The sequence below is a fragment of the Tachysurus vachellii genome, chromosome 7 (assembly GCF_030014155.1).
Source record: "Tachysurus vachellii isolate PV-2020 chromosome 7, HZAU_Pvac_v1, whole genome shotgun sequence".
Taxonomy (NCBI): domain Eukaryota; kingdom Metazoa; phylum Chordata; class Actinopteri; order Siluriformes; family Bagridae; genus Tachysurus; species Tachysurus vachellii.
The window spans coordinates 28,102,362-28,129,474 of record NC_083466.1 but is presented as its reverse complement, the minus strand read 5'-3'; the positions used below and the strand labels follow the sequence as shown (position 1 = coordinate 28,129,474).

Sequence of the window (27,113 nt, the reverse complement as noted above, 5' to 3'; positions counted from 1 at the left end):
GTTTTTTTTTCAGCTATTGTGACTTGCGTTCTTCAGATTTCTGTCTGCTGGAGAAAAATAAAACCATCATGTCAGACAGATTGGACCTCTTTCACAGTGTATGGTGATAATTGGCTATTTATTATGATTCTGTACCTGTTTGTGACATATTTAATTCTCATCTATAAATCCTATGGAGTATACAAAGAAACCGGTTGTCAGACTATGAACACACTGGACTCTGGGTTTGTTGATCACCAGCAAGAACCAGGCAAAGAAATCCAGGGAGTTTTTCATTCACTGCTGAGGCACATTGTCAACAATAGGCCTAAGAGTTTGGATGAAGAGATAACCAAATGCAGCAAAATGGAGCATGTTGAAAAAATCCCACAACACAGCACCAGAGGTAATGAAGAACAGATGAAGCAAAGTGAAGATGAAGTGCTACTCCAACACATTCAGAAAGGTGAAGAAGAAGGTGAAGAGCTACACCATGGTCAGAAATATATTGAAGATGATGAGCTACTCCAACACATTTGCCAAAGTGAAGACGATAACGAACTTCCCCTACATGGTAAAAAAGATGAAGAAGATGAAGAGCTACTCCTACACATTCACAAAGATAAAGAGGAAAACAAAGAGCTACCCCAACCTGTTTACAAACATGATGAAAATGAAGAGCTACCCCAAACCATTCACAATGGTGAAGAAGAAGATGAAGTGCTACTTCAAAACATTCACAAAGGTGAAGAAAATGAACAGCTAACCCAACATAGCCAGAAATGTAGAGACGATGATGAACAGCAAACCCAACATGATCAGAAAGTTGAAGAAGATGAAGAGCTATATCAACACATTCACAAAGGTGAAGATGATGAACAGTTAACCCAACATGTGCAGAAAGGTGAGGAAGATGAAGAGCTACATCAACACTTTTACAAGGGTGTAGAAGAACATGATGAAGAGCTACTTCAACACATTTACAAAGGTGAAGACGATGAACAGCTCACCCAACATGGCCAAAAATGTAGAGATGATGAACAGCTAACCCAACATGGGCAGAAAGGTGAGGAAGATGAAGAGCTACCTCAACATTTTTACAAAGGTGTAGAAGAACATGATGAAGAGCTACTTCAACACATTCACAAAGGTGAAGAAGATGAACAGCTAAACCAACAAGGCCAGAAATGTAGAGATGATGATGAACAGCTAACCCAACATGGGCAGAAAGGTGAGGAAGATGAAGAGCTAACACAACATGGTCAGAAAATTGAAGAAGATGAAGCGCTACCTCAACATTTTTACAAAGGTGTAGAAGAACATGATGAAGAGCTACTTAAACACATTCACAAAGGTGAAGAAGATGAACAGCTCACCCAACATGGCCAGAAATGTAGAGATGATGATGAAGAGCTAACCCAACACATTTGCCAAGGTGATGAACAGCTAACCCAACACTTTTACAAAAGTGCAGAAGAACATGATGAAGAGCTGCCCTATGTTCATAAATATGATAAAGAAGATGAAGAGGCATTCCAACCCATTAGCCAAGGTGACAAAGATGAACAGCTAATCCAACATGGACAGAAATGTAGAGAAGATGATGAACAGCTAACCCAACATGGGCAGAAAGGTAAAGAAGATGAAGAACTAACCCAACATGGTCAAAAAAGTGAAGATTATGTGCTACCCCAACAGTTTTACAAAGGTGTAGAAGAACATGATGAAGAGCTACCCTATGTTGAGAAATATCATAAGGAAGATGAAGAGGTATTCCAAAACATTCGCCAAGGTGAAGAAGAGGAAGAGCTACCCCAACACAGTCAGAAAGCCAAAGGTGAAGAGCTATTCCAACATATTCACAAAGAAAATGAAGAAGATGAAGATGAACTACCCCAACATGGTGAAACAGAGCAACCCCAAAGCTCTGACAAGGGTGAAGAAGAGAAATCTCCAAAAATCAAAGGTGTTAATGAAGTGATATCCCATCTGAGCAAGAGGGGTGATAAGAAAGAACCACCCCAGCAGGACTATAAGGAGGATGATGAAAATATGCTCCAACAAAAAAAGAGGGCTGTTGATGACCATACACTCAAACATAGCATAAAGGAGGAGGAAAAACAGATGCTCCAAAATAACAAAATAGATTATGAAGTGACGGACCAACCGAGAAACACAGATAAAGGAGAAGAGAAACTTAAACTTAAGAGAACTAGAACTATGTGTAGGGATGGAGAATGGGGACACACCAAGGACATCAATAACAATGCAGGCAAGTGTCTTTTTGCAGTTTTACATACACTGAAAATACACTAGAGTGAAATTTTGTAGAAAAATGTGGTAACAATTTTTAAGTAAGGTTTACACAGCAAGAAGGATTACCCTCTTAAAACATGTAAGCTCCACCCAGAGGTATGAGCTAAAACTGAGACAATTAAGTAACTTTCCTACACGCAACTAAACCCCAGACTGAGAAACACAAAGAGGGAGAGACTTAAAGCCGCAACATGAAATATTGAAAACAATCCATACAGAACACTCATAATGAAATCTGTATAAAGTTCTGCGAAGGTGTATGCAAATTGAGTTCAAAAGCCACACCCACACTTCCAACATTACTTTGTTTTTTTCTAGTTTTGTGGACATACGCAAAATAATAATCCAGAAAATATGAAAAAATATAAACTTTTTTCAGTTTTTTGTTCATGAATGAATTTAGTAGAGATATTCTAGTACATTATTTAGCATTTTCCTGTAAAAATTACAGATTTGTTGTGATTTATTTACATTTATATATTTGATTATTTATTCATTTCCCAGTATTGTCTGTGGTGGATAATTCTTTCACCTCTGTAGACACCAAGGTTGGAGAAGAGAACCCAAACCAGAGACAGCAAGTAGAAAGACGTCAACAGTCTCCCGAGACAAAAGTACCGTCCTCATCCAGACTAAATCATAAAGGTCATCAGAATCACAGCATGGCTTATAAAGATTTATACTTTTAATTGTAAACTATTAAATCCTTATCAAACTATTTTAACTATACAAAGCCCCTTGCTTACAATACATAATCATTTCAATTTACATAAGCTAATTTGTTTAATCTTTTTACTGTTTAGCCGTCCTTCAGTCATTCTGTTCAGTTATTCTTTGATTGTTATCACCCAGACTTCCCTCTCCCCAGACACTTCCTCCAGCTCCTCCGGGGGAATACCGAGGCGTTCCCAGGCCAGCCGAGAGACATAGTCCCTCCAGCGTGTCCTAGGTCTTCCCCGGGGCCTCCTTCCGGTTGGACATGCCCGGAACACCTCCCCAGGGAGGCGTCCAGGAGGCATCCGGAACAGATGCCCGAGCCACCTCAGCTGACTCCTCTCGATGTGGAGGAGCAGCGGCTCTACTCTGAGCTCCTCCCGAGTGACCGAGCTCCTCACCCTATCTCTAAGGGAGCGCCCAGCCACCCTGCGGAGGAAACTCATTTCGGCCGCCTGTATCCGGGATCTTGTCCTTTCGGTCATGACCCAAAGCTCATGACCATAGGTAAGGGTAGGAACGTAGATCGACTGGTAAATAGAGAGCTTCGCCTTGCGGCTCAGCTCTTTCTTCACCACAACAGACCGGTATATCGACCGCATCACTGCAGAAGATACACCGATCCGCCTGTCGATCTCCCGCTCCATCCTTCCCTCACTCGTGAACAAGACCCCAAGATACTTAAACTCCTCCACTTGAGGCAGGAGCTTTCCACCAACCCGAAGGGGACAAGCCACCCTTTTCCGGCTGAGAACCATGGCCTCGGACTTGGAGGTGCTGATTCTCATCCCTGCCGCTTCACACTCGGCTGCAAACCGTCCCAGTGCACGCTGAAGGTCCTGATTTGAAGAAGCCAACAGGACAACATCATCTGCAAAAAGCAGAGACGAAATCCCGTGGTCCCCAAACCGGACTCCCTCCGGCCCCTGACTGCGCCTAGAAATCCTGTCCATATAAATAATGAACAGGACCGGTGACAAAGGGCAGCCCTGCCGGAGTCCAACATGCACCGGGAACAAGTCTGACTTACTGCCGGCAATGCGAACCAAACTCCTGCTCCGGTCATATAGGGACCGAACAGCCCTTAGCAAAGGGCCCCGGACCCCATACTCCCAGAGCACCCCCCACAGAAATTTTTCATCAAGTAGATTATTTTGTTTTACTTCTGCCATCATCTCATTTCAAATTTTCAGCAAATTACTATTTCTATTTGTAATATACAAGACTGAGAAGTAAATACAACAATGACAAAATCTGTACTGTTTTCCAGCAGTCAGAATAATTGAAACAACATTAGATATGAAAAGAGTAGAATTTGGGGAGAGAAGAAAATCTGTGAAAAGTCAGGGTATAGATTTGCTTTTTAACCAAAGTGTCAAAATAGGCTTAGTTTAATTATAGACCACCTCTGGCATTGTAAATGATCTGTTACAATACTTTTACTCAGCTTCTTTCTTTCAATACGAATATGTCTAACAAACAATATATTTGTACCTCAGATGCTGGAGAAGAGGACACAAGACATTATGAAAACATAATGAGAAAAAGGAGAAGAACTAAGAGCCTGGAACGATTTACTGCATTTACCAGTGAGTGTGGTATAGCAATGTCTTTAATTTCACTATTTCTTCACTCTCTCAACTTTATCACCTTTGCTGCTCACTGCATCAAAAAAAGACATGTTGGTGTAATCCAGTACAGTGCAGATCTTTACCACCATTTCTCCTGGCTCTATTATTGTTCCTCAGGTGCTGTAGAAGAAGATACAAAACAACATCGAGATATTTTGAAACTTAGGAGAACCAAGAGTCTGGAACGATTTGATACATTTAACAGTGAGTATGGTGCATCATCTTCTTTAATTTCACTATATATAATGTCTTTCAGAATCAGAATCAAAAGACTATAATTGATTTGTTACCACAGCTCCAAGTCACCAAAATAAGAATACAAAAATAGAAACTTATATACGCAATATAACATATACAAAAATGATAAATAAAGCTAGGATTTAAATGAAAATAGCAGTAAATGTGTATTGTTACACAGTGAGATATGTTGTTGCACGGAGGAGTTATACAGTCCGATGGACACAGGTAGGAAGGATTTCCTGTGTTGCTCTGTGGTAGAGGTCTTTAATGGGTCTACTTAGATCTGAAAACCCGAGGTCCGACTCGAGACCTGAGCGGGTTCAGGTCTAAAAGTTTCACGTGTACCTCGGACACGGGTCGGGTATAATAACAGCAGCATCGGGTCTCGGGTATTTCAAAATGAATGCGTTTTTACCGAAAGGACCCGAGAAGACACAAACTACTGTATCTCGCATGTGTGCATCGACTCGAGTCCTTTTCCCACCTCTCCTCTGTTTGCAAAGACTACTTGCGACATCTTGTGGCTGGCGGTAAGCTAATTTTCTTTGAAACAGACCTGTCAATCAATTTTTACTCCATGCTGTAGCGGTTACACTAAAGTAACACTCAGGTCTAGTTGGGTTAAAAAAAATTGCCAACGGGTCGGGCCGGACTCGGGTCTAATTTTTTCTGGTTTGTCTCGGGTCGGGTCTTTCTTAAAAAGGAATACAAGTCAAGCCTGAAATTATTCATACCCCTTGCAAATTCTCACTTAAAGTTACTTTTATTCAACCAGCAAGTTTTTCCTTGATTAGAAATGACACCGGCGTCTCCCAAAAGATAATAAGACGATGTACAAGAGGCATCATTGTGGAAAAAATTATTACTCATCTTTTATTTACATTTGAACAAAAAGTGGCATGTCCAAAATTATTCATACCCTTTGCAAACTGTCACATTCTATGAGAAAATCCAAAGATCTATACAGTACCATTCCAAACAGTCCAAGCTGTTCTAAAGCATCCTAATTACCCTGATTCTTTGGGAACAGCTGTTTTAATCCACTCAACTGGTGAAAAACAGAAGCTCTCTGCTTCTTTGCAATCTTTGCAATGTTCTTTAGCTGATAAAAACAACTTCTAACCACAGCATTGATCTGTTTATCAAAAGTCAAGGCAGAATCAAAAGTAATGCCTAAGTTTCTGGCATGTGAATGATGATTATTAGATAAAGGTCCCAGTTTACTAGCCACTACCTTCGTACTGTAGAAACAGGGGAGCCAAAGATTAAGACCTCAGTCTTAGACTCATTTAACTGAAGGAAGTTGGCAGACATCCACTCTTTGACCTTTCTCAGACAATCAGACAGACAAGAAAATAGAGCAGGACCCAAAATTGAGCCCTGCGGGACCCCATACAAAACTGGTGCACAACATGATGAATAATTACCAGTCTCTACAGAGAGGGTTCGATCCTTTAAATAGGATACAAACCAATCTAAAACACGTCCTTGAATCCCAATTTGCTGTAAGCGGTTTAAAAGAATGCCATGATCGAGTGTGTCAAATGCTGCACTAAGGTCCAGCAGGATTAAAACCGCACAATTTCCAGAATCAACAATCAACAATAAGTCATTTAGAACTTTAAGCAATGTAGATTCCGTACTGTGTTGAGGTCTAAAGCCAGACTGATATTTATCGAAATCGCCATTTTCCTGTAGAAAGGAAGAAAGCTGATTAAACACAACCTTCTCCAAAACTTTTGATAAAAACTGTAATTTAGAAATGGGACGGTAATTATTTAGTTCTTTGATTAATTATTTGAATCAAGATTTGTTTTTTTAAGTAGTGTCTGTACGGTGGCATGTTTAAAATAGGATGGGACTATCCCACTGATTAAACTGATATTGATTATTGACAGTAAACTAGGACTAATAGAGTTGAATGTCTCTAATAAAAGACGAGGAGGGACAACATCCGATGAACAAAAGGTGGGCTTCAATATATGGATGACCTGCACCAAATAACTGTGAGACACTGGAGTAAATTCAGATAGATATATGGTATTTGATTTGGACTGAGGAAAGTCCAGAGAGGAGGGAACAATACATATGGACTGAGGGAAGTCCAGAGAGGAGGGAACAATACATGATCTTATACCATTGATTTTGTCAGTAAAAAACTTAAGAAAGTTTTCACAGGCCATAGGAGATGGATCTGGATATAAATTAGACATCGGATTTAGAACGCTATTGATGGTATTAAATAATATTTTTGGGCTATAAGCGTTCTTAGCAATGAGATCAGAGAAGTAATTTGCCTTTGCAATTTTAACAGTTTTTTGATAGTGAATCATACACTCTTTAACGCAATCATATGATACTTGTAATCTATCCCTCTTCCACTTTCTTTCTTCTTTCCTCCATTTCTGTCTAATCGCCCTAGTTTCATCATTAAACCAAGGATGTACACAACTTCTAGGTCTTTTCAATTTAAAATGTGCAACAGCATCAAGTATATTTGAACATAGCCCATTAAACTTATTAACTAACTCATCGGGATTAGCACCAGAACAGTTAGACTCAATTTGATAAGTTTTAGAGGAAATAGAATAAGCATTTAAGAATTTTTTAGATGTAGATGAATTAAAAGAACGGGCATACCGGCCCACTGAGGGCGTATGAGGTACCAAATTAGTAACAGCTATGTTAAAAATAATAGACTTATGATCAGACAGGAAAAATTCTTTGATGCCAACATCACTTACTAAAAGACCATAGGATAAAATTAAATCAAGTGTGTGCCCTTGGTTATGATTGGGACCAACAGCAGATTGTATAAGGTTAACAGTGTCCATAACTTGGAGAAATTATTTTACCATAGGCTTTGAAGGACAACAGACATGTATGTTAAAATCGCCCAATATCAAAAGCCTATCTGCATTTGGCACAACAGAAGATAAAAAACACGAAAACTCACATATAAAATCCTTATTGTACTTGGGGGGTCTATAAACAAGTATACATAACAGTGGGTTGCGGCCGTCCAACTTAAATATCTGGACTTCAAAACTAGAAAACAATTCCAAAACTGATCCTAGTTGTTCCAGATAAACAAACATAGCGCCACGCTTGAGAGACCACAAATACGAAATCGAGCCGCGATCACAGCTGAGCGCCATACTCCGAGGGTGTGCATAACTCGGGCCTCCAAGTGAAGACGTGTAGAGGTACTTCCTCACTCGTACCAACATACCACCGTGTGTTCCCCGTCTTCTATAGCGTTTCCTCCTCCGATGACATTCACAGTCCGGTAAATGATGTATTTCAGGTGGCAGCATAGACAGGAACGGAGGATCATGGTTCTTGTATCCTCCGTAATTAAAATCAGAAACAGTTCCTACGGACCAACGTAGGTTAAGAAGAAACGAGCGATCATAAGCAAGCACTGTGGTAACTTTTTGTGCAGATGTGCACACAAATAAGGCAAATGTACTCAATAAAGAGAACACAGACACCAGGCGACGGCTTGCCAAACTCCACAACGGTGCCATCTTGCCTCTTTAGACCAGAGAAGACCTCTACTCTGTGGAGCACCTTGGTTGGATGAGCCTACGACTGAACATACTCCTGTATCTATCCAGGACATCATGGAGCAAGTAGAAAATGTCGTCTGAGATGGTCAGTAGTTTAGATAACATCCTTCTTTCTGACACTAAAGTCAGAGAGTTCAGCTCCACTCCCTGTGGCATCAGCTACCTTCAGTCCACAGCCCCAGCATGCAACAGCAAAAGAGATTGTACTGGCTCCCACAGACTCATAGAACATTTTCAGCATCATCTTGTTGAAGGACCTCAGCCTCCTCAGAAAGTAGAGATGGCTCTGGCCATTCTTGTAGATGGCTTCAGAGGTCTAAGTCCAGTCCAGTTTGTTTTTAATGTGAAACTACAGGTATATATAATCCTCCTCCATGTCCACAGAGATCCCATGGATGAAACAGGAGTCATAGGTGATTTCTGAAGATGGCAGGTATGTTCAGTAACTGAAGTCTGCAGAGTACAGGGTGAAGAGGAAAGGAGACAGAACAATCCTCTGTGAAACACCGGTGTTGCACACTACACTGTCTGACACACAGTGCTGCAAGCATACATACTGTGGTCTGTCAGTAAGGTAGTTAACAGTCCAGGACATGAGGGAAGCATAAACCTGCATCGCTGTCAGATTTTGACCCAGTAGAGCTGGACAAAGGCACTGGAGAAATCAAAGAACATGACTCTCACAGTGCATGCCACTCTGTCCATGTGAGTGTAGGCTCGATTCAGCGGGTAGGTAAAGGCGTCCTCAAACCCCAGGTGGGGCTGACTCTCTGACTCTATCTTGACTCTCTATACTTTATCACCTCATGTTATAGTAATCCCATACAGGTGCAGATCCTTACTGCTTATTTACCCTGGGGCTTAGCCATGCTCCTGCTTCCACATACCCCATCACACAACCCCGGCCAGGGAACTCTCTGGCCTGGCATCAACTTCCCATCCCTTGCTGAGAGAGTAAAACCACAACAGCCATCTGCACCCCCAGGCTGTGGACCACCTCTAACTTAAAAGGCTGCAATGCCAGATGATGACTAATCTTTGCATCCTTCATCAGGCTAGACCAGTTACTGTGAGACTCTTCGATTATTCCCATATTGTGCCTGGTGTTACGTGTAGTAAATGCAGACAAGTGATGACAACATTGGATATGAAAGAATGGAATTCGGGAAGAGAAGAAAATCTGTGAAAAGTCAGGGTATAGATTTGCTTTGTAACCAAAGTGTTAAAATAGGCTTAGTTTAATTATAGACCACCTCTGGCATTGTAAATTATCTGTTACAATACTTACTCAGCTTCTTTCTTTCAATACGAATATGTCTAACAAACAATATATTTGTACCTCAGATGCTGGAGAAGAGGACACAAGACATTATGAAAACATAATGAGAAAAAGGAGAAGAACTAAGAGCCTGGAAAGATTGACTGCATTTACCAGTGAGTGTGGTATATCAATGTCTTTAATTTCACTATTTCTTCACTCTCTCAACTTTATCACCTTTGCTGCTCACTGCATCAAAAAAAAGACATGTTGGTGTAATCCAGTACAGTGCAGATCTTTACCACCATTTCTCCTGGCTCTATTATTGTTCCTCAGGTGCTGGAGAAGAAGATACAAAACAACATCGAGATATTTTGAAACTTAGGAGAACCAAGAGTCTGGAACGATTTGATACATTTAACAGTGAGTATGGTGCATCTTTAATTTCACTATATATAATGTCTTTCAGAATCAAAATACTATAATAGATTTGTTACAACAGCTCCAAGTCAACAAAATAAGAATACAAAAATAGAGACTTACTGTATATACACAATATAACACAAAACATGATAAATAAAGCTAGAATTTAAATAAATATAGCATTAAATGTGTATTGTTACACAGTGAGATATGCTGTTGCACGGAGGTGTTACAGTATACAGTCTGATGGACACAGGTAGGTCAGGTTTCCTGTGTTGCTCTGTGGAGCACCTTGGTTGGATGAGTCTGCGACTGAACATACTCCTGTATCTATCCAGGACATCATGGAGCAATTGGAAGATGTTCTTTGAGATTGTCAGTAGCTTAGACAACATCCTTCTTTCTGACACTAAAGTCAGAGAGTTCAGCTCCACTCCCTGTTGGCATCAGCTACCTTCAGTCCGCAGCCCCAGCATGCAACAGCAAAAGAGATTGTACTGGTTCCCACAGACTCATAGAACATTTTTAGCATCTTCTAGCAGATGTTGAAGGACCTCAGCCTCCTCAGAAAGTAGAGACGGCTCTGGCCTTTCTTGTAGACAGCTTCATAGTTCTTAGGCCAGTGAACTCTCTGGCCTGGCACCGACTTCCCACCCCTTGCTGAGAGAGGAAATCCGTAACAGCCATCTGCACTCCCAGGCTGTGGACCACCTCTAATTTAAAAGGCTGTAATGCCAATTGATGACTGATCTTCGCCTCCTTTATGTGGGCTAGACGAGTTACTGTGAGACTCTTCGATTATTCCCATATTGTGCCTGTACTTTAGCTCATCCTTTAGCTCAACCTAATTTTTATGTTTCTGTAGATGGTAGGGATGGATGTGGTTCTCTATGAAATTTAGGCAAAAAAGTAGAGGCGAGAACATGTTTGTGGGGGCAATTCTTTAGGTGGAATTAGTCCATTTTCGTGGTGCAGAGAGAGAAAGAGAGAGAGAGAGAGAGAGAGAGAGAGAGAGAGAGAGATGGAAGCACTTAAGGAGTGCCTGGTGTAAGAGGGTGGCAGAGACTCCATTGGAGAGTAACATCATCAATTCCCTGGTATTGGCACCAGTGTGGTTTGGAATGAAGAGATGGGAGGCAAGCTTGGGACAACTCAAGAAAAGTTTATTTCACATGTATTAATTCTCCATTTACTACTGAACTTTACTGCAAAGAGATCTTCTACACGAATAATAGTTTTAGGATCAAGTTATTTGCTTTAAAGAAACATCTTATTAATCCCATGTGATAAATTCTAATGTTACAAGAGTAACATTAAAGGGCAATGAAGGGACAAGAGTGGCAATGAAAAGACAGCAATATCACAGCAGTGAATTGATAATGATTTATTTTATTGATCAAAACATTTCATATAGAGGAAATCTCACAAACAAATAGAACAAAAACAGCAGTACAAATGCAGCAGTGGTAGAACTAATACTGAGAAGACACAAAACACAATAGTAGCACCATATTTCAGATAACAGTCAATAAACTTGTTTTTATATTACATAAATAAAGCTGGCTGTGGGGCATTTTGGACACTACACACACAGTAATTTTCACCTCATCAGGAGGTTTGCAGACATTAACTAAACAAAGCCATTCACAGCAATGAGGGTGTCTATAATATGCTGAGCAAATAACAGCAGGACATTAAAATCCACACAAAACCAAAAAGAAAAAGAAATTCTGGAATAATATATATTCCAGTAAATGTGTCTACTTTTTATAGATGAACTTTGCTCACTCCTCTATGACTGCATTCTCAATTCTGTCTTCATCAGTGTGATCTGTTAAAGAAATGAAAAAAATTTCTTTCATTTCATTTTTTTTCCAGATGTTTGAAAACCAAGCTGCATTTGATTTCATCCTAAAAACATTTTTTAATTCAAATTTTAGAACAAGTGGTTATTTTATTAATTTTCTTTTTAATGTTTAAAATAAGAAATTAGTCAAAAGATTTTTCTTGCTCTTATTAAAGTCATGATGCTTGTTATGTGAAATATAGAGACATACTGAAAGAGTTCTTACCTCAAGCTCTGTAACATATGACCAGCAGAATGATGGTCACCAGCAGATACGGAGAGGCCGTCACCACACTACAGATCAGCATGAGCACTGAGAATGGAGCTTCTACACATGATGGATATAATAATTATAATCATGTTTTATTCATTCTGAACTATTTACATATTTTAGCTCAATCTGCAGTACAAATAAATTCATTTACACCTGTGTGCACAAGTGTTGCATAGCATATTGTACATAGACACTATAACGTTCATTGTGGAAAGCTACTGAATTCAAGACATTAAGTGGTATATAAATATTTAAATGATTTCTCACCGCTGACTGAGACCCAGCTTTTCAGTGACTCTCCTCTCTCTGGGTGTTCACAGTGGTAGAAACCTTCATCTGACTTTGAGACAGTTTGTATGATCATCTCTCCTGTAGTTTGGTTCTGGAGAACTGATCCATCTTTATAGAAATCAGCTCGGAGGTTTGAGGGATTTGGGTTGTGATATAAACAGCGTAGAGTCAGAGGATGTCCCTCAGTCACAGGATGGACAGGACTCTCCAGGATCACATCACCATCTAGAACACAGAAAATCACTAACAAGGAAATCCACACACTATGATGTGTCTGTAGATAATAAATAAAAGGTATCAATCTGTATATAACTTAAAACCATTTAAACCTGTAAAGTCTGGAGGTGTTTAATTCAAGTCTGCAGAAATCTGCCTTACTAGTTCATGAGAAAACATGCAACTGAATTATAGATACAGTAGTATAGATATATATGAATATTGAATACTGATTTGAATTTATACTCATTTACTGGTACAAATAAAACTAGAATATACTACTAACATACATATTTTCATTTACTCAGAACACTTTCATTTTCCTTTAACATTAAACACACTACATGAAGACTCACCATGCACTGTGATGTTGACAGGATTACTGTTTTCTCCAGATTCAGACTCACACCAGTAAACTCCAGTGTAGGATGTGGAGAAGAAGCTGATGTTACATGTAGATCCTGTAACTGATCCCCAGTGTGAACAATCTAACACTCTCTCACTGTGTGTGTATCGTCTCACTGTCCATCCAGTAGACTTACTCTGGTCCTCACAGCTCAGTGAGTCTTTAGTAAAGTGTTGAGTTCTGCTGGGATTGATGATCAGAGAGACTGGAGGAGATTCACCTTAAACAGAAAAAAGCCATGTAAATAAATATTAAAGTGGAAATGTGCAAAAATCTCTCTCCTCTACACATATAAACTCCTGTGTGATTAAGAGCAGCAGGACTGAGAGTGTATTTGCCTCCAGATCCTCTGCTGCTGTCTGAGAGGAGCTCCACATACACGATATAGCCACGATTATTAATTGTTCCAGTTAATCCGTCTCTGTAGGGAACAACTGTGTACCAGCTGAATGTCCAGTCTGTAGAGGAGTCTGTAACCTCACAGCTTAGAGTCACTGAGTCTCCTTCAGTCAGCCAGCTCTGTGGAGATACACTCAGTACTGCCTGTGGTCTCTCTGTTACACAGGAAATACATGATAATTTTTAAAATCTACTTTTTCTTATTACAAAGTAAGAAACTTTACATGCACATTTTCACCTGACACACTCACCTGATACAGTCAGTGTAATAACATCACTGGAGTGTGAGGAGTGTGAGCCTCCTCTCTCTGTTCCTCTACAGGTGTATGTACCTGTGTGGGTCACTTCAACACCACTGATACTGTACACCTGTTCACTACTGACAGGACTGTGTGAAGTATCTTTATACCATCTTTATGCCACTGCTTTAGGTTTCTAAAAATGTGTAATTAGATGAGTGTAACTGTACGTCTAAATTCTATAGTCATATTTTCTCCACAAAATCCCAGTCTTCAATATTAAATTGATTCAGTTTCACTCACACACATGAATTTCTACAAAGTTTTATCACTGAACTGAAAATTATATCTTAAGACTTTACAACAGTTTTTTTTTTATTCTATTCAGTATAGTATGTTGTGTTTAGTCTGTAATAAATTGTATAATTGTTTTAGATTTCTCTGTATTTTTCTTTCTTTAAAAAAAAAGTAATAAAGCACTAACACTGTTATATACAATTACTAAGTGATTTGGTGGTGTTATGATGCAGAGTTACTGTTTCCACCCTGAAGTACAGATTATTTGCCTATAACAGCATGTGCCACTGATTATAGTTTAATTTATTAATGAATGACACAATGAATGTTTCATCCATTTATAGTAAAATTAACTGTTGTGCAAAGTCTATAAATCAAGTTAGTTCTTACTCTTGTCACATTATGGGGCTGGAGACAGATACAAGTGTAAAAGTTCATTTATTTACAGAGCAAAAAGAAATGATAAAACTATGACAGAAACAAAGCAAAAACTCAGAGCTGTGGCAGAACAAACACACAGGAGTAACAACAATTACAAGACAAATACATGGGGAAAGAAAGGAACTTTAATACACAGACAAATCAAGGGAGAAAACATAAACTCTTATGTTCTGACGACTTTTACAAGTTGCAGAGCAGAAAGTTATAAATTTTCCTCTGTTCTTTTTTATTCTTTAAATAAATGTTTTTAAACTTTTATATTAGGCCTCACCAGCAATTAATGAGAAATACTTTTAAACAGATGTATTTTAAGATTATTTTAAACATTCTGGATAATTAAGCAATATTTACTTTTTACCCTCTAACAAACCTGTGGTGAAAGGGAGAAAAAATCCTGACATACCTCTCACTGTAATCTTGACAGGATCACTGCACTCTCGTATGCCTGACAGGTGTACTCTGTTTCTCCTGCAATATCGACTGTAACATTAAGTGTGTTCACTTGTTCACTGCTCAGATTCTGTAACTGCTGATTATTTTTGTACCAGTAAAACTCCCATCCAGTCTCCTGCTGCAGCTCACAGCTCAGAGTGACGGTGTCTCCAGTGTAGACGGAGCACTGAGGATTCACTCTCACAGTCGGTTTGTATTTTACTGTTGGTGTGAAATGAAGGTGTCAGAGCTGCTTTACACTTTACAACATAAGCAGTAGATTCACTGTGTCTAACAGATGCTTTGTGTCTAAAACTAACATTTATATTTAACATTTAACACAAGATGTTACAGTTGAATGTTTTCTTACACGGCACATTTTGTAGCTGAACAGAATCATCTAGCTGAGAAACATTAATGATCGTTTTCAGTTCACTCCAAACATCAGATCAGGATCAGTCTGGCTTTTTAGTGAAGATGTAATGTGTTTTGTATGCATGTCAATTCAATAACTTTAAATTATATGAAATTATATATATACACACTCACCGGCCACTTTATTAGGTACACCTTACTAGCACCGGGTTGGACCCCCTTTTGCCTTCAGAACTGCCTTAATCCTTCGTGGCATAGATTCAACAAGGTACTGGAAACATTCCTCAGTCCATTTTGGTGACATGATAGCATCACGCAGTTGCTGCAGATTTGTCGGCTGCACATCCATGATGCGAATCTCCCGTTCCACCACATCCCAAAGGTGCTCTATTGGATTGAGATCTGGTGACTGTGGAGGCCATTTGAGTACAGTGAACTCATTGTCATGTTCAAGAAACCAGTCTGAGATGATTCGGGCTTTATGACATGGCGCGTTATCCTGCTGAAAGTAGCCATCAGAAGATGTTTACACTGTAGTCATAAAGGGATGGACATGGTCAGCAACAATACTCAGGTAGGCTGTGGCGTTGACACGATGCTCAATTGGTACTAATGGGCCCAAAGTGTACCAAGAAAATATCCCCCACACCATTACGCCACCATCACCAGCCTGAACTGTTGATACATGGCAGGATGGATCCATGCTTTCAAGTTGTTGATGCCAAATTCTGACACTACCATCCGAATGTCGCAGCAGAAATCGAGACTCATCAGACCAATCAACTTTTTCCAATCTTCTATTATCCAATTTTGGTGAGCCTGTGCAAATTGTAGCCTCAGTTTCCTGTTCTTAGCTGTCAGGAGTGGCACCCGGTGTGGTCTTCTGCTGCTGTAGCCCATCCGCCTCAAGGTTCGATGTGTTGTGCGTTCAGAGATGCTCTTCTGCATACCTCGGTTGTAACGAATTGTTACTTGAGTTACTGTTGCTTTTCTATCAGCTTCAACCAGTCTGGCCATTCTCCTCTGACCTCTGGCATCAACAAGGCATTTGCGCCCACAGAACTGCCCTCACTGGATATTTTCTCTTTTTCGGACCATTCTCTGTAAACCCTAGAGATGGTTGTGTGTGAAAATCCCAGTAGATCAGCAGTTTCTGAAATACTCAGACCAGCCCGTCTGGCACCAACAACCATGCCACGTTCAAAGTCACTTAAATCACCTTTCTTCCCCATTCTGACACTCGGTTTGAACTGCAGCAGATCGTCTTGACCGTGTCTACATGCCTAAATGCATTGAGTTGCTGCCATGTGATTGGCTGATTAGAAATTTGCGTTAACGAGCAGTTGGTCAGGTGTACCTAATAAAGTGGCCAGTGAGTGTGTATAATTATATATATATATATATATATATATATATATATATATATATATATATATATATATATATATATATTCATATACCCCTTGCACACACACACACACACACACACAGACAGACACACACAGACAGACAGACACACACACACACACAGACACACACTCAGACACCTTCCTGACAGGAATAGAAACACTCCCCGAGTCACCATGTTGAGTCGTTTGCAGTCGTGAGAAGTGATGTGGTGTGTAGGCGGTCTATTCTTAGCGCTAACATTATTTGTGGAAATTCACACCACAATCTGAGATCAACCAGGAAGAAAAAACCTTCTGAGGTATTCGTTCACCTGACATAAGCTGCACGCTCCGGACATGAATTCGTTGATCGGTTCTCGAATCTATTTCTTATTGATACTAGTTTTAAAAGGAGTTAAAAAAACCTTAGCTTTTATTTTATTACACAAACATCTAAAAAATTATCTGGGACATAAAACTAAATGTCCTACAAGTGCGCTAATTCTAGCTAGCACTAGATTTTTTTTTAGCTAACTAACTTTTAATAATGGGGTCACGGTGGCTTAGTGGTTAGCACGTTCGCCTCACACCTCCAGGGTTGGGGGTTCGATTCCCGCCTCCGCCTTGTGTGTGTGGAGTTTGCATGTTCTCCCTGTGCCTCGGGGGTTTCCTCCGGGTACTCCGGTTTCCTCCCCCGGTCCAAAGACATGCATGGTAGGTTGATTGGCATCTCTGGAAAATTGTCCGTAGTGTGTGATTGTGTGAGTGAATGAGAGTGTGTGTGTGTGTGCCCTGCGATGGGTTGGCACTCCGTCCAGGGTGTATCCTGCCTTGATGCCTGATGACGCCCGAGGCAGTTCGGATAAGCGGTAGAAAATGAGTGAGTGAGTGAGTATTTACTTATTTTTACTTAGATTCATGTTGTGTGTAGGGTTGATGTAGCTAAATGCAAAGGCTAAAAATAAATAAATTAAATAATAAATAAGCAGTATTTATTTATTTAGACCTAATACTCATTTTATAATATAAACAACATTTAGAACATTGAACATTACAAAAAGGTACAGCGATCCAAGAACCCAGTTAGGACTGATGAATCCACTGTTCAGTCAGTGGGGATATATTATTATTATTTTTATTATTAAAAATTATTAGTTTAATAAGATTTAAAATATAGATTAAAAATATATTCTGGTGAATATAATTTAAAGGTCAGTTATATATTATATATTATATCACGCTAACATGAAAAATAATCTTAATGAGACCAACATTAAAACAGATTTATTTATAATTGATTAAAGTTCTTATTAATCTCAGTCAAAAAAAGAAATCAAGATAATACTAACAGTGTTCTAATTTTTTATTAAAAAATAAAGAACAATTTACAAATGTATATTAGATTTGATTAGCAGGACAAATGATCAGTGGTGCTGAATCACTATCACAGGGGCTGAATAATGGATAAAGTTTCTCAGTGAAAGTCTGACCAGTGAACGAGTAGATATGAGATTTTACATCAACATCATAGAAGGAGATCAAACCCTCCTCATAATCCACAAACACCCCCACCTTCTGAGGAGCCTGTTTCAAGGAGAGGGAGACAGGAGGAGATTCTACAGCCTCATATTCAGTCTCATCCCTCAGCCACACAGACCAATATCCATCCTCAGGTCTGACTGTAATATCCCCTTTCCTGTTAGCAGACTCTATGACCACTCCTAAATCCCAATCAGTCCCTCTGACCTGCACCTCATAGTAAAATCTCCCTGAGGTGAATCCCTCATTTCCCAACACATAGAGAAAATCATCAAACCTCTCTGGATTATCAGGGAGATTCTGTTCTGTGTCTCCACATGTAACTTGTTTCCCATCATCAGACAGGATGAATTCAGGATGAGCTGTATCAGGATCCAGAGTCACATCCACTGAGAGACAGAAACACAGCGTACATCAGTTTTATTACTGCACAGTGTGGAACAGTGAAGAAATCTAAATACATTTAGTCATGTGATCAATAAGAGCTCACAAACCTGCATATTGTTGAATTCTCTTCAGTTCTGTTTGGAAAATATATTGAAAATAATTAATTGTTAACATTGTATTTTGCTTCATTGATGGTTAGATTGTGGGTTTTTTGTTTAAAAAACAACAAAAGTATTCATTATGAAATAATAGTAATTTAGTATAAATAGTAAAATTAATCTTTTCCACAAAAACCTTCCCTTACAAATCATTAAACACTTACTGATCTCTGTAATCTCCTCCATTTCCTCTCTGAGAGTTTCCTGAAGCTGAGACAGAGCTCTCCTCAGAGTCTCCACATTCAGATGAGTGTTAATTGTGAGATCAGTCCAGTCCTGGGTGTGTGGAGGGCTGCACAGTGACGGGTAAATCTACAGTACAGCAGGAGAGAGGAGAAATCCCTCAGCATGGGGACTGCTGTCCTGTCATGTGCTACATTGATATTGAGAAACAGAGGGACTCTGACCTGTAGGAGGTGGAGGTGATCCTCAGTGTGTGAGAGCTGCACCAGCTCAGTGTTTCTCCTCTTTAGCTCAGTGATTTCTGTTAAACTGTTGTATTCCATATGATTATATCATGATTTTAATAGTGTTTTTATGAAGGCACAATGATGTAGATTAGTTAAGACTCACTTCATTGAGTTTTAAAGAGTGTTTGATTTCCTTAATCTTCTTCAGTCGCTCCTGGATCATCTGCTGAACTTCTACTTGTGTTTTTCCCAACTGGATCTGATACAAATATTTAGCATTGAATACAATTTCATTTTATTACTCAATGAAATTCATTTGAAATCTATTTTTATCTAGTATCTATTATTCATTTCCTGTCTCTCACCTTCTTCTCTCTGCTCTCCTCCTCTAGAGGAACAGTGTTGTGAGTTTTGTGCTCTGTCTCAGTACAGAATTTACACACACACGTCTGGTCGTCTCTACAGAACAGCTCCAGGGGTCTCTCATGTTTCTGACAGATGTAGTCCTCCAGGTTCTCCACAGAGTCGATCAGTTTGTGTTTCTTTAATGAAGAAACTCTTTCATGAGGTTCCAGGTGAGTCTTGCAGTAAGAGGCCATACAGATCAGGCAGGACTTCACAGCTGCACATTTCTTTTCACAGCAGATGTCACAGAACACCTGAGATTGGGAGGGATTTTCTGTAGCAGTGCGGGATTTCACCTGAACTGACTTCTTAAATGGAGCAGCAAGTGTAGAGATGAACGTATTCACACATAACTCAGGTCTCTTTAGGAAACTGGTTTTACACACTGGACACTGGCAGTGTGAACTGCTGTCCCAGAACTGTTTGAGACAGATCATACAGTAGTTGTGTCCACATGGAGTAGTGACTGGATCAGTGAACACTTCCAGACAGATGGGACACTGGAGCTGATCTTCACACAGGATACTGCAGGAGGAAGCCATGACTGACACAGGAGACACAATGAGAATGGATTTAGACCACAGAAAACTTTAAACACTGCAATATTTACACACTGTGTACATTTTAATTATCCAATCAAGGAACAAAACATTGCGTGTTGTAATGTTATCAGAATATTATAAAAAAAAAGCAGAGATTTACACTGTAATCAGCCAAAAAGTGATTATTTTGTAATTTTTATAATGGTGTGTAAAATTATAAACAGTTGTTACAGTAGCAACTAATATTCATAAATAATACAGTATGTATATTATTGTTTAGTTTTCATTCATTCATTCATTCATATTCTACCGCTTATCCGAACTACCTCGGGTCACAGGGAGCCTGTGCCTATCTCAGGCGTCATCGGGCATCAAGGCATGATACACCCTGGACGGAGTGCCAACCCATCGCAGGGCACACACACACACTCTCATTCACTCACACAATCACACACTACGGACAATTTTCCAGAGATGCCAATCAACCTACCATGCATGTCTTTGGACCGGGGGAGGAAACCGGAGTACCCGGAGGAAACCCCCGAGGCACAGGGAGAACATGCAAACTCCACACACACAAGGTGGAGGCGGGAATCGAACCCCCAACCCTGGAGGTGTGAGGCGAACGTGCTAACCACTAAGCCACCGTGCCCCCCCCCATTGTTTAGATTTAATATTGATAAATGTATTAATATAAAACAGAGTAAATACACACACACACAAACACACACACCCAAACACCTACACACAGAGAGAGCGATATTTAATATAATTTTGTTAGTCTTTCACTTTTCCTGATCACTTACACTTTACCTGCTGTGGTTTTAGCTCCTTGAAGGAAAACTGCAAACACTTCAAACTGGAGATTGTGTCCCGTGTTGAATCCTGATCAGGAAACTTACACACCTTACTTTAGTTTCTGTAGAGTGACGTAATAAGCCACGCCCCTAACCGAGGTTCACTTATTACAATTACACATTGTGGCCACTAGATGGCGGATATATTCACCAAATAACCTGCACAGAACTATTCATTCATTCATTCATTTTCTACCGCTTATCCGAACTACCTCGGGTCACGGGGAGCCTGTGCCTATCTCAGGCGTCATCGGGCATCAAGGCAGGATACACCCTGGACGGAGTGCCAACCCATCGCAGGGCACACACACACACTCTCATTCACTCACGCAATCACACACTACGGACAATTTTCCAGAGATGCCAATCAACCTACCATGTATGTCTTTGGACCGGGGGAGGAAACCGGAATACCCGGAGGAAACCCCCGAGGCACGGGGAGAACATGCAAACTCCACACACACACAAGGCGGAGGCGGGAATCGAACCCCAACCCTGGAGGTGTGAGGCGAACGTGCTAACCACTAAGCCACCGTGCCCCCCCACAGAACTATTCAACCTCTTTATTCTTATACTTCTAATTTCTTGTTATTGCTCACTGCAATAAAATGAATTTTACAAATCAGGAAAGTATAAACTCATCGACAGTTCAATGTTCTTATATATTCTTAATGTATTAGAGACACAAGCTCAACAAAACAACTTATCAGGTTATTGTCATTTTTTCTTACTTAGGGCTTTCTCGAAGAAGTGGAAAAGTAGGGAAGAGGAGTGAAGATATAAAGAAAAAGTTTGAAAGTTGCCAAAAAAATGTGTGTTTTTATGTAATTATTTTTTTATTTTATTTAAACACCAAGAAAATGTAAATGATTGTTTTTTTTCTGTTGCTGTGCCAAAGAACAGAAGTAATTCCACAAACTTTTCTAAGAATGATTTGGAGATTTTTATGAAATCTGACTCTATTACGATCCAGTAAAAGAGAAATACAGCAGTAAAGCAAAGAACGGCCCAAGACACAGAATTATGTTTAATAAGGAAACAATATTTTTCAAAATTCTTCATTATTTAAACAAACAGTAGAATATACAGAAAATGCTGTGACTGAAGAACATATGAAGAATTAATATTAAAAAAAAGGATCATGTCATAAATTAGAAAATATCTGAGATATGAAAGGCAACGAATGGTGCAGCTCATAAAAACATATAACTGATACCAGTTAAGCGTGAGTGGGATGCCATGCCCCTGAGGTCAGTGGACAGACGCTGTCTCTCTGACATAGTATCAGGTTTGTTGTACCTGAGAGTGGAGCACAGGTGGAGGAGGTGCTGTTAGAGGTTTGAGAGCAAGTCGGCTGTGAGAACATCTACTCTGCCTCATTAATAAATGCAGAGATTGAGGTATTTCTGAAAATAAATCTCTAGACATCAATCTGATTGAAAATGGATTGTGGGTAAACAGAGAAACAGAGTTTCCTCTTTATTGGCACCTGAGGCATGAGTCATAATCTCTAAACTGCCTCCATTCGTTTAACATGAAGTTATAATAAAAGCTCCATCAGAAGTAATTCACTCAGCTGTAAGAACACAGCAGTTAAACATGTCTTTTCAGAAACAGGTTTTGAGTGAACTTTAAGTGTGAACATGGAGGCAGCAGTTACAGAGTATTCACCAGCACTAGCAGTGAGGTGTGGTAATAGTGGTACAAGTGGAATAAGTGTTTATTTTATTTGTGCAATAATTCAATGTCCAGTCATCAGTTATTCCTCACACAAAATAAAACTGTCTATACAAGAGATACCAGTTAAATAATTCCACTGTTCACTCAGTGAGGATGTTATTTTTGGCCCAAAAGCTTAGAAACTGAACTTCTACTTATTCATCTAATGATTAGAATAAAGCTTTTATTATTACATTTGACCAACAGTAAAGAGCGAAAATATATAGTGGTGATTATTTAAACTCTTTAAATATAGATAAACTTTTAGAACCATATATTAGATTTGATTACAGGGACAAATGATCAGTGGTGCTGAATTTTTACCTCCGTCGTTGAGACAGGGGCTGAATAATGGATAAAGTTTCTCAGTGAAAGTCTGACCAGTGAACGAGTAGATATGAGATTTTACATCAACATCATAGAAGGAGATCAAACCCTCTTCATAATCCACAAACACCCCCACCTTCTGAGGAGCCTGTTTCAAGGAGAGGGAGACAGGAGGAGAGTCATGAGCCTCATATTCAGACTCATTTCTCAGCCACAAAAGCCAATATCCATCCTCAGGCCTGGCTGTAATCTCCCCTTTCCTGTTAGCAGACTCTATGACCACTCCTAAATCCCACTCAGTCTTCTCTCTGACCTGCACCTCATAGTAAAATCTCCCAGAGGTGAATCCCTCATTTCCCAACACACAGGCACAATCATCAAACCTCTCTGGATTATCAGGGAGATTCTGTTCTGTGTCTCCACATGTAACTTGTTTCCCATCATCAGACAGGATGAGATAAGGATTCGTTGTATCAGGATTCAGAGTCACATCCACTGAGAGACAGAAACACAGCATACATCAGTTTTATTACTGCTCAGTGTGGAACAGTGAAGAAATCTAAATACATTTAGTCATGTGATCAATAAGAGCTCACAAACCTGCATATTGTTTAATTTTCTTCAGTTCTGTTTGGAAAATATATTGAAAATAATTAATTGTTAACATTTTATTTTTCTTCATTGATGGTTAGATTGTGGGTTTTTTTGTTAAAAAAAAAACAACAAAAGTATTCATTATGAAATAATAGTAATTTAGTATAAATAGTAAAATTAATCTTTTCCACAAAAACATTTTCTTACAAATCATTAAACACTTACTGATCTCTGGAATCTCCTCCATTTCTTCTCTGAGAGTTTCCTGAAGCTGAGAAAGAGCTCTCCTCAGAGACTCCACATTCAGATGAGTGTTAATTGTGAGGTCAGTCCAGTCCTGGGTGTGTGGAGGGCTGCACAGTGACGGGTAAATCTACAGTACAGCAGGAGAGAGGAGAAATCCCTCAGCATGGGGACTGCTGTCCTGTCATGTGCTGCATTGATATTGAGAAACAGAGGGACTCTGACCTGTAGGAGGTGGAGGTGATCCTCAGTGTGTGAGAGCTGCTCCAGCTCAGTGTTTCTCCTCTTTAGCTCAGTGATTTCCTGCTCCAGCTCTTTAATGAACTCTTCAGCCTGCCTCTCTAATGCTTTCTGCTTCTCCTCCATCACCTTAAACAGCTCAGTCTGGCTTCTCTCAATGCAGCTCATCAGATTACTGAAGATCTCCACAAAGTCTGTTTTCTCCTTCTCTGTGCTTTTCTAATATGGGACAAGTTAAACAAAATCATTCTATTCCGAATAAATATGTCATATGTTTATTAGTTAAGAGACTTACTTCATTGAGTTTGACAGAGTGTTTGATTTCCTCAATCTTCTTCAGTCGCTCATGGATCATCTGCTGAAATTTTGCTTATGAAAATTTTTTCATTATAATCAATTTGTAAACATTTTTTAATGATTTATTATTGTTTTCAGTCTCTCACCTTCTTCTCTCTGCTCTCCTCCTCTAGAGGAACAGTGTTGTGAGTTTTGTGCTCTCCTTCAGTACAGAACTGACACACACACGTCTGGTCATCTCTACAGAACAGCTCCAGGGGTCTCTCATGTTTCTGACATATGTAGTCCTCCAGGTTCTCCACAGGGTTGATCAGTTTGTGTTTCTTTAATGAAGAAACTCTTTCATGAGGTTCCAGGTGAGTCTTGCAGTAAGAGACTATACAGATCAGGCAGGACTTCACAGCTGCACATTTCTTTTCACAGCAGATGTCACAGAACACCTGAGATTGGGTGTTTTTCCCCACTGGAACTTCAGAAGACTTCTTAAATGGAGCAGCAAATGCAGAGATGAACGTATTCGCACATACCTCAGGTCTCTTTGGGAAACTGGCTTTACACACTGGACACTGGCAGTGTGAACTGCTGTCCCAGAACTCTTTGAGACAGATCATACAGTAGTTGTGTCCACATGGAGTAGAGACTGGATCAGTGAACACATCCAGACAGATGGGACACTGGAGCTGATCTTCACACAGGGCACTGCTGGAGGAAGCCATGACTGACACAGGAGACACAGAGATTCCATCCTGTTTAATAAATTGTGCCACTTCATTTAATTTTCAGGTCAGCATCCTTTACATTTACAGCATTTGGCAGATGCTCTTATCCAGAGCAACATACAAAAACATCATCTAGCATGGAGAAGTGGTTGTTCAGTAGTTAATGAACTGTGAGTGCTGCCAGTGGAGGAGCAGCAGCAGTTCTCAGCTGGAGACTATCTGGAACAACACTACACATGGTCGAGCTTTGGCTGAAGATGTAACGGAGGCCGGTCTAATAGTACGATTCTAACACCTGTGTATTATTTCCTCTGTGACAGTGGAGCCCACATATTAGCCCAGAAGCAGCCTAAAAACACTCCTAGATTCAAAACTACTGCCCGGGTGCTAAAAAGTACAGCGATGCTTCATCACCCCTGTTGTGGCACAGACCCCTCCCCCTCAGTGAGAAGCAAAGGGAGTATCATAAGGTACAGCACATACAGGGAGATAAAGGGTTTCTGTCAGCATTAAAGTGACATATGAATTTTTTTTCAGAACCTGCTGACAAAAATAAGGACAACACTCCCTAAACTTGCTGCACCCTGCAAGATCTCTTGCTTCAAGTCAAGTCAGGAAGCTTTTATGGTCATTTCAACCATATATAGCTGTTGCACTACACAGTGAAATGAGACAACGTTTCTCCAGGACCATGGTGCTACATAAAACAAAGACAGAGTTAAGGACTTAGTAAGTAGTCCTAGACACATAAAGTGCATTTGTGCAACCTGGAGTAAAGAGTGTGTTACGTCTTGCTATGGGTCTAGAGGATATGAGGACGTAACACGTGAAAATTTAATTATTAAAATGCGATCCAAAGAAAACCTTTGCTCTATTTGGTGAATTGTGGTGTGTTCAAGTAAACAGGCAGAGATGGAAGCTGAGTCTGGTTTGCTTTTTAGTAACAATAAGTCGGAAACAAAATAAACATCCAATAATTCCATAATCATTGAACCAAAAATTACATTCAAAAATGTCTATTTACAAACTATATACAAACAAAAGATAACGATAACAAAGTGAGGTACAAGAGCGGTGCTAAAGAAAAGAACTCAATAAAACAAATACAGTAACTAAATCTCAGGTAAAAATACTTAGCTAAACAAAAGAAAACAGAAAAGAAACATCTTTAGCGTAGAACGCCGCTAGCTACCCTGCCTAATAACATAAGTACATACTCTGCGTGATGAAATGTACAGTAAGTCACGTGACCAACTAACCTGGTCCCAATTACTATGTATCGAATAAGGACTGGAATGGACACCGTTAAACCGAGAGTCGAGTTACAGCATTGTCATCGATAGCAGCATTGTAAAATTCACAAAGTGAAAAACTTAACACACAATCACTTAAACGGAGTTAGAAATAAGCTAAGGCAAATAAACAAAAGCAAGTGAACACAGGTGAGCAAACAACCAGGTAAAGTCAACGCGCCCTCTCACGCACTCGTGTAACATCCGGGTCTTTATACCTGGCCAGTAACACCGGATTGGCTCCTGGAGTGGTTCGTAAAATGATGACTGGTGGCCAAATCATCCAATCACAGGACCTGCAAGGCAGAACAGTGAAAAGAGGAGGAAAAAGAGAGAGAAAACAAGACGGGACGTAACACCTACACCCTTTAAAAGCAAACATATACATGTTTGATAGAAACAACCCAACAAAGTAGGTACTCTTCCTTAGACCCGAGACAGAGCATCTGCCACGACGTTGTATGTACCTTTCTTCTACCTGATCTCAAGATTGTAATTCTGGAAAATAAGGGACCATCTCATCAACCTCATGTTCTGATTACACATATGTGAAATAAAGGTTATGGTCTGTGTAAACAATCACAGGAAAGGTAGAAGAACCAATATAAACCTTGAAATGTTGTATTGATAACAACAAAGCCAAAGCT

At 39.7% G+C, this 27,113-nt stretch overlaps 3 protein-coding genes across 7 annotated transcripts in view; 1 reads left to right on the top strand and 2 right to left on the bottom strand.

Annotated features, from left to right (window-relative positions):
• Positions 1 to 27,113, top strand: part of LOC132849058 (titin-like) — a 65,216-nt gene that overhangs the window by 9,572 nt on the left and 28,531 nt on the right. The window contains exons 3-9 of one of the 5 annotated variants that reach the window (XM_060875237.1): positions 14 to 2,251; positions 2,836 to 2,940; positions 4,509 to 4,598; positions 4,758 to 4,844; positions 9,797 to 9,886; positions 10,047 to 10,133; positions 12,231 to 13,466. In XM_060875237.1, coding sequence (XP_060731220.1) covers positions 14 to 2,251; positions 2,836 to 2,940; positions 4,509 to 4,598; positions 4,758 to 4,844; positions 9,797 to 9,886; positions 10,047 to 10,133; positions 12,231 to 12,238 — 2,705 coding nt within the window. In that variant the 3' untranslated portion in view covers positions 12,239 to 13,466. Of the gene's footprint in view, positions 1 to 13; positions 2,252 to 2,835; positions 2,941 to 4,508; positions 4,599 to 4,757; positions 4,845 to 9,796; positions 9,887 to 10,046; positions 10,134 to 12,011; positions 12,211 to 12,230; positions 13,467 to 27,113 lie in introns of those variants that run through there. The other 4 variants (XM_060875235.1, XM_060875236.1, XM_060875238.1 and 1 more) reach the window with 4 other exon arrangements.
• On the bottom strand, positions 17,973 to 21,083 carry LOC132849082 (zinc finger protein RFP-like). The gene is given in 7 exon segments (XM_060875275.1): positions 17,973 to 18,665; positions 18,771 to 18,797; positions 18,986 to 19,133; positions 19,229 to 19,336; positions 19,338 to 19,490; positions 19,597 to 20,180; positions 20,985 to 21,083. Coding segments are annotated over 6 exon segments (1,548 nt in total). The 5' UTR covers positions 20,179 to 20,180; positions 20,985 to 21,083; the 3' UTR covers positions 17,973 to 18,135.
• LOC132849090 (E3 ubiquitin-protein ligase TRIM39-like) lies at positions 23,032 to 25,183 on the bottom strand. The gene is made up of 6 exons (XM_060875288.1): positions 24,602 to 25,183; positions 24,454 to 24,513; positions 24,144 to 24,377; positions 23,901 to 24,048; positions 23,682 to 23,708; positions 23,032 to 23,576 (listed from the first exon to the last, which is right to left on the bottom strand). Exons 1-6 carry the CDS (start codon positions 25,169 to 25,171, stop codon positions 23,032 to 23,034), a joined length of 1,584 nt encoding a protein of 527 aa, XP_060731271.1. The 5' UTR covers positions 25,172 to 25,183.

What these genes read in the sequence shown, in the direction of transcription:
- LOC132849090 (XM_060875288.1), bottom strand. Translation starts at nt 25,171, where the DNA reads ATGGCTTCCTCCAGCAGTGCCCTGTGTGAAGATCAGCTCCAGTGTCCC. An exon ending in AGGAGAGCAGAGAGAAGAAG is followed by an intron (nt 24,514 to 24,601) that starts GTGAGAGACTGA and finishes AAATTTCAGCAG; the next exon opens with ATGATCCATGAGCGACTGAA. An exon ending in GAAAATTAAACAATATGCAG is followed by an intron (nt 23,577 to 23,681) that starts GTTTGTGAGCTC and finishes TCTGTCTCTCAG; the next exon opens with TGGATGTGACTCTGAATCCT.